This window comes from Strongylocentrotus purpuratus, unplaced genomic scaffold (genome assembly GCF_000002235.5).
Source record: "Strongylocentrotus purpuratus isolate Spur 01 unplaced genomic scaffold, Spur_5.0 spur5_scaffold_9, whole genome shotgun sequence".
Lineage (NCBI taxonomy): Eukaryota > Metazoa > Echinodermata > Echinoidea > Camarodonta > Strongylocentrotidae > Strongylocentrotus > Strongylocentrotus purpuratus.
In genome coordinates this window covers 349,352-357,506 of record NW_022145615.1, presented here as the reverse complement: position 1 = coordinate 357,506, position 8,155 = coordinate 349,352, and the positions used below count along the sequence as shown (strand labels likewise).

General features: G+C 39.3%; 1 protein-coding gene across 1 annotated transcript; it reads right to left on the bottom strand.

Moving 5' to 3' along the window:
• Positions 1–7,141: 7,141 nt before the first annotated feature.
• On the bottom strand, positions 7,142–7,921 carry LOC115920655 (leucine-rich repeat extensin-like protein 5). The gene has a single exon (XM_030976980.1). It carries the CDS (start codon positions 7,919–7,921, stop codon positions 7,142–7,144), a length of 780 nt encoding a protein of 259 aa, XP_030832840.1.
• Between the last annotated feature and the right edge of the window lie 234 nt (positions 7,922–8,155).

Genomic DNA, 8,155 nt, shown 5'->3' with positions numbered 1-8,155 from the left:
TTATCCTAGGGGGTAGTTGTTCTAGAGGTGGTTATCCGGGGGTGGTTATCTGGAGGTGGTTATCTGGAGGTGGTTATCTGGAGGTGGTTATCTGGAGGTGGTTATCCGGGGGTGGTTATCTGGAGGTGGTTATCTGGAGGTGGTTATCTGGAGGTGGTTATCCGGGGGTGGTTATCTGGGGGTGGTTATCTGGAGGTGGTTATCTGGAGGTGGTAATCTGGAGGTGGTTATCTGGAGGTGGTTATCTGGAAGTGGTTATCTGGAGGTGGTTATCTGGAGGTGGTTATCTGGAGGTGGTTATCTGGAGGTTTTTATCTGGAGGTTTTTATCTGGAGGTGGTTATCTGGAGGTGGTTATCTGGAGGTGGTTATCTGGAGGTGGTTATCTGGAGGTGGTTATCTGGAGATGGTTATCTGGAGGTGGTTATCTGGAGGTGGTTATCTGGAGGTGGTTATCTGGAGGTGGTTATCCGGGGGTGGTTATCTGGAGGTGGTTATCTGGAGGTGGTTATCTGGAGGTGGTTATCTGGAGATGGTTATCTAGAGGTGGTTATCTGGAGGTGGTTATCTGGAGGTGGTTATCTGGAGGTGGTTATCTGGAGGTGGTTATCTGGAGGTGGTTATCCGGAGGTGGTTATCTGGAGATGGTTATCTGGAGGTGGTTATCTGGAGGTGGTTATCTGGAGGTGGTTATCTGGAGGTGGTTATCTGGAGGTGGTTATCTGGAGGTGGTTATCCGGAGGTGGTTATACGGAGGTGGTTATCCAGGGGTGGTTACCTGGAGGTGGTTATCTGGAGGTGGTTATCTGGGGGTGGTTATCCGGAGGTGGTTATCCGGAGGTGGTTATCCGGAGGTGGTTATCCGGAGATGGTTATCCGGAGATGGTTATCCGGAGGTGGTTATCTGGAGGTGGTTATCTGGAGGTGGTTATCTGGAGGTGGTTATCTGGAGGTGGTTATCTGGAGGTGGTTATCTGGGGGTGGTTATCCGGGGGTGGTTATCCGGAGGTGGTTATCCGGAGGTGGTTATCCGGAGGTGGTTATCCGGGGTGGTTATCCGGGGGTGGTTATCCGGGGTGGTTATCCGGGGGTGGTTATCCGGGGGTGGTTATCCGGGGGTGGTTATCTGGAGGTGGTTATCTGGAGGTGGTTATCCGGAGGTGGTTATCCGGGGGTGGTTATCTGGAGGTGGTTATCCGGGGGTGGTTATACGGGGGTGGTTATCTGGAGGTGGTTATCTGGAGGTGGTTATCTGGATGTGGTTATCTGGAGGTGGTTATCCGGGGGCTAGGTGCCCTAGAACCCTATTCCGGACTTAGAATCAGGGCCGTCGGTATGATGTTTAGATATCAAATTATATCAGTTAATAATGATGAAATAGTTATAACTATAATAATTCACAATTTTTTTGTACAACGTCGCTGACGCCCGACAAATAAACGAGTTTGCATGCCACACAAAAATATTTATCAAAATTGACAATAATGCATTATATAGTCTTTACCCCCCCCCCCTCCCCCTCTCTCTCTCTCTATAATAGAGAGGAAAAGAGAGAGATAGAGAGAGAGAGTATAAATATAAATTTGTAAATATACATCGCATTTTAAACAAAAAATTGTACCCAACTTTCGTAGCTTTTTAGTAAGATATTACATTCTTGGTGACCATGACATAATATCCATGATAAAGAGTAACTCATATCTTATCCAATGATACCCTATTCATGTAATTCCTAACACGGATACAATAATAGAGCACTGGTGTTTTTGAGGGAAAAAAATCACCTTGTATCAAGTTTGTACTGAGAGAGGGGTGGGGGTAGAGAAGGAGAGAGAGAGAGAGAGAGAGAGTGAGGGAGAGAAAGAGAGAGAGAGATATCAGTGCGGCATGCATGCTGATATGATGAATGGGTCATTGAAAACAAAATAACTAAAATATTTTGAATGATTCATAGGTTCAAGTAAACGAATGCATCATTACTATAGCCCAAATCAAATGCATCAGCCAAAACTTTGTACAAGGTGATTATGACAAATCTTTTTGAATACCCTGGTGCTCAGTCAACAGTGGCATAAAATAAAGTTTCATTGGATAGGATACTCTTTATTATATTATTTCATGACCACAAATTTTAACTTTTGTATGCTTTTGTAACTTTTTATATGGAGCTACCAAAGTTGGGTACACTTTTTTGTTTTTAATACGCCCTGTATAGAGGGAGGGTCCTCTCTCTCTCTCTCTCTCTCTCTCCCTCTCTCTAAAAGACGGAATACAAATAATAATAATATATATATATATATATATATATAAGCAAGTTTAGTGACCAAGAAGATTCCGCACTCCAGCAGCGCAGAGGTATTCAACGAAGCGATATCGAAACCGGAGTATGAAAAAGCACTCCGTGATGCCGGCCACAACACCAACTTAACCTACACACCCAAGACCAGTGACATCAACAACAAAGAGCACCACAAACGAAAACGCAATATAACCTGGTTCAACCCCCCATATAGCAAGCACGCGAAGACGAATATTGGCAGAAGGTTCCTCGCTCTCGTAGACCAGCACTTCCCAAAGGAACACCAACTACACAAAATCTGCAATAGGAACACACTGAAGATCAGCTACAGCTGCATGGATAACATAGCAACCATAACCAAGGCCCACAACAATAGAATCATCAACCACAACCCCAACCGAGACCCAGAAACCTGCAACTGCAGAAAGAAAGACGACTGCCCCCTCCCAGGAAAATGCACAACCAAAAATATCGTCTATGAAGCCAAGGTTGTGACCCCCAACGATGAGAAACTCTACATTGGACTCACATCCACAGTGGCGGATCCAGGGGGGGGGGGGGGGGGGCCGGGGGGCCCGGCCCCCCCCCCTTGAGAAAAAAATCATGTAAAATCACATGATTTTTACCTTTTTTGGGTGTTGGGCCCCCCACCCCCTGGCGCTCAAGGGGGGGGGGGGGGCGGTGTAAATTGAAATTTTTTTGAGGATCAAAAAAAAAAATGTGCTCACTAATTCCACTATTGTATTATTGCGTTCGCCCTTACTTGGGTATTATTTGTGTCTCTTTTGTATTCTTGCCTGACTGCACATGAGTGTTTTTAACTTTGCCATGATTGTATTATGTATTTAGTTACTGATGAGCCTTCTGGCGAAACAGTCTGTATAACTCGTACCAATAAAGTGTAACCTTCCAACTCCTATATCTATATATATATATATATATATATATATATATATAAGCAAGTTTAGTGAAACTGCAATTTATATATATATTATTATTTTATTTATTTGGATATATATATATATATATATATATATATATATATATATATATATTTAAAACTGGTTCTAATTCCCACAAGCAAAAAAAAAGGGGGGGGGGATCATACATTGAGTCTATCCTAAATCATGCAGCATGGATATATGGCACGCCACTGGAATTTGTAATTTGTAAAGTCGCGCGAAGGTATCGGAATGAACGAAATCTCTTCAGCCTCCGCGTCTATTCTTACCAGATGTAATTTATTGTATTGTATTTGTATTGTATTTATTTTCCGTCATTTAAAAAATACATCAACATACATATATATATATATATATATATATTTACAATCATAAAGACACAGTTATAAAAAAGAAGGACGGAGGGATGGCCCTACTCAGCGTTGTTAGCATAACAATGCTGGTTTACAGAGGGGTCCCTATAGACATAAATTGTATTGTATTGTATTGTATTTATTCAGACAAGCATGTCTAGGGATGCAGAAAAGGGTTTGAAAAACCCGTACAAGTCTGCATCCCTGATAAAAAGCAAAGTTCACAAATATTATTATTGCATAACATAGTTACAACAAAAAAATGATATCAAACACGATAATACATCAAATAATTATATACACAATGTAGTTTAGAGCGAAAATAAATACATAAAATATTATTGATTGCAAAACAGCATTATTGAATATACAAATGATTGGGTATTTCAGGGATCAAAATGCTATATAAAATTTTTTGCAGCATGATCTAAGGTAAAAATTAAAATATAGTTGATATTGCGCGAATTTGGATGTAATTGTATAAAAATGTAAAGACAAATTGTTATTGCGGAGTTTAAAAAGTTAAATATGTAAGCAACTTTTTAATGATATTTTGAAAGTTGAAAGAGATGGACTATTAATAACATTACTTGGGAGCATGTTCCACTCATTGGCAGTTCTTATATAAAAAGAGTTTTTGAAATAATCTGTTTTTGCAAATGGTACGTACATTTTCATATTATGATCATTACGCCCAATTCTGTGAGCACGTATAATTTTTTCAATCGGACCAACATTTACCATATTATTTATTATTTTATAAAACATGACTAATCTGTGGTACTTGCGTCTTTCTTCTAATTTTGCAAAACTTGATTTTTCTAATAGTTCATGGTAACTTGTTTCCCAGTCTCTAAATATCATTCTTAAATATCGTTTTTGGACACGTTCAATAATATTTATATGTGAAACTCTATAGGGGTCCCATGCAATACAACAATATTCTAGACATGGACGTATAAGAGAGTCATATAAGGTTTTAAACACAGAACGTGGGCAATTAATAAAATTTCTTTTGATTATAGCTACAATCTTACTACACTTTGCGTATGTTTCGTTACAATGATAATTAAAATTAAGGGTATCATTTATAGTAATGCCCAAATACTTTTCTGACTTAGTGTTAATTAATTTATGTCCACCCAATTTATATTCATACTGTGGTTTAGAGGACTTTCTTGACATTTGCATTATCTTACATTTGTTTACATTGAAATCAAGTAGCCATGAATTTGCCCACTTATCTAAATTTTCTAAATCCTTTTGTAAAAGTTTGCAATCTTCAATAGAGTGGATAGGCCTATATAAAATACAATCATCTGCGTAAAGTCTTATAGTTGAATCAATATTATAGGAAATGTCGTTTATGAAACATAAAAATATGATTGGACCTAAAATTGTCCCTTGTGGTACACCTGATTTTACGTCTACCCAATTAGAGTATTCACCATTGAGGACGACTCGTTGTGAACGATTTTTCAAAAAATTCATGATCCATTTTAAATTTGAATTTTGAATACCATACATTTTTAACTTTCGTTCTAATAAATTGTGCGACACGCTATCGAACGCTTTAGCGAAGTCTAAATATGCTATGTCAACACTATAGCCGGAGTTCATCCAACTACTCCAGTCGTGAATAGCTTCAATCAATTGAGTCTCGCATGACCGCTTTTCGCGAAAACCATGCTGGTTATCACATAAGACATTGTGTAGATTAAAATGATCAACAAGATGTTTACAAACAAGTTTTTCGAGTAGTTTACAAGTAATTGAAGTAAGTGATATTGGGCGATAATTACCCGGGTCTTCTTTGTTACCTTTCTTAAGAAGGGGAGACACGTTTGCTCTTCGCCAGTCAATTGGTAACTCTCCTTTAGAAAGTGACATATTGAACAATTGACAAAGCGAGGGTGCAAGCTGCTCCGCCCCTTCTTTCAATACACGGGGAGATAATCCATCAGGACCTTGAGCCTTATTAACGTCAATGCTTTTGAGCAACTTACATACGTCAGCGACACAACAATGAATATCACTCATGGCAGGAACATCATTTCTTTCTTCACATGGTGGAAAAGGACCATCATTAGTGTCTTTAAATACAGACTCAAATTGTTTGTTTAGAGTATCTACTTTTTCTTTATCGTCAGTAAAAGTAATTCCATTTACCTTCAGGCACGGAATCGGGTTTTGCACTTTTTTCTTTGATTTAACAAAATTCCAAAATCTTTTGGGGTTACTTTTGATGTCCTCACAGAGGTTGTTTTGCAAATAATCTTTATATTTTAGCTTAATAAGTCTTTTGGTGTCTCGTCTTATTTTACGAAATTTATTCCAGTCGGATTGTAAATTCGATTTTTTAGCTTTTTCGAAAAATTTCCTTCGTTTCCGAAACAGTCTCTTAACGTCTTTATCTATCCACGGAACGTGATATTTTCTTGTTACTTTTCTATGAGGTACGTTCTTATCTACAACATTAAGTATAATATTTTTCCAAGATTGCCATGATGATTCTAAGTCCTCTTTTACAAGTGATTCCGTTAATGGTGCGTTTTCTAAATCATTTCTAAATTTGTTAAAATCTGCTTTTGAATAAGAATAAGTCATTCTGGGTTTGCAACCTTTTCCCTTTAATGTACAATTAATAATAAAAACAATAGCCTCATGGTCGCTTATACCGGGAATAATATTCACATTACTAACAATGGATGGATCAGATGTAAATAAAAGATCTAATATGCTACTGGTGGTATCAGTGATCCTTGTAGTTTGCGATATGTGTTGATATAAAAAATTGTTCGTAAGTATATTTTGTGTTAAATCAGTATTATCTATTTCTACAATATGTCCGTCTTGCCACTTTAATTTAGGAAGATTGAAATCACCGGTTAGAATAACATTTCTAGCCTTCTTACCATGATTTGATAATATCGACATAGATTTATTAAGCTCTTTAATCACATCTAAACTACTGCTCGGTGGTCTATAAAACACACCTACAAACAAAGATTTATTATCGTGACATATTACTTCACACCAAAGGATCCCACAATCTGTTTCCAGGTCTGGTCTAGGTGTCACAGACAAATGGGTTTTGTAGGCAATAAGAAGGCCACCGCCATGCCGATTTCTATCTTTTCTTATAACGATATACGTTTGTGGAAATATTTCATTAGATAAAATATCCTTACTTAAATGCGTCTCCGTACATACAAAAATATCAGGATTTTCGATTTTGATAATTGTTTGAATTTCTTCAATCTTATTAACAACACTTCTTGCATTTAAGGAGATACATTTCAAACTTTTCAAACTTTTAGGTGTGTGAGAACTGTTTTGCGTGTGATATATTACGTCACTTTCATTCAATTTAGGTTTACGTAATATATCCCCTTTGTTTTGATTCACAGTACATGAAACAGTGTATGAATTTATGAGTTTACAATTGTCTACATAAGGCAGTTCTTCAATAGGTGAGTGACATGCTCCAGTACAATCTATCTGGGCACTCTCTTCTTGGCCTGTGTGCTAATAGTAGAACGGACATATTTTTGCCTTGTGACCGTATTGCATGCAGTAACGGCATTGGAGTTGCATTCCGTGTCGACATGCTCGGGCTCTGTGGTTCTCTTCTCCACAATTTTCACATCCTAACATGTATAAATCGTCGTATAGAGAGGATGTGGGAGGGTTCACTAGAGCAGATGCGTAGGAGGCTCTTTGGCGCGAATTGAATAGAGCACGTTGTTGGTCATAAATGTAGTCTCTTGGAGGTTCCTGGTTCAACATACTGTGTGATAGTTGCTGTGAATTGATGGGAGGGTACTGGTTTCGGTATTGTTGGTTGAAAGGAGTGGATGGGGGCTGGGAATGGGCATTTCGGTAGAAAGGGAAGTTGGGGAAGTTGCGGCGGTGCTGATCGGGTGGTGGGGCAGTTGTCTGCTGGTAACGTTGCTGAGTGAGTGGTGGGCCTGACGGGTTCGGTAGCGAGGCCGGATGTTGACGGTTTCGTGCTTGCATGGGTTGGAAGTTCTGGTAGGGGGCTGGAGGAGGTTGTCGAGGTGCTCGAGTGGTATCTGATGCTACCGGTGTTGGGAGTGAGGGATGCTGACGGCTGCGTGGTTGGGGGTTCTGGTCGACTGGCCGTGTTCGGGTGGTTCCAGGTGGTGTGGGTTGGTCAGATCGGCTGCTTGACGAGGTTGATTGAGATGTTTTCAATGTAGCTGTGTTCTTCTGCTGAGGTGATGGGTGTGACGGCGGAGTGTCTAACAAAGCATCGATCACATGCTGCACTTTCTTTAACTCCATGGATAATTGGTCTAATCTAAGTGGCATGCACTTACATTTCATGCAGATTGTCTCGCTGTCGTGACATTTTAAATCACATATTTGACATTGGCTTGCATCTCTATTGTCATTATGTGGAGCCCCACAGAATGCCCCCCCCTATTTTTTTGTATATCTTTGACTATATGTATGACACAAGTATATTTCTAGCCCCCATATAGTCCCTCCTCTTAGTTAATTAGGTACCCCCTCCTG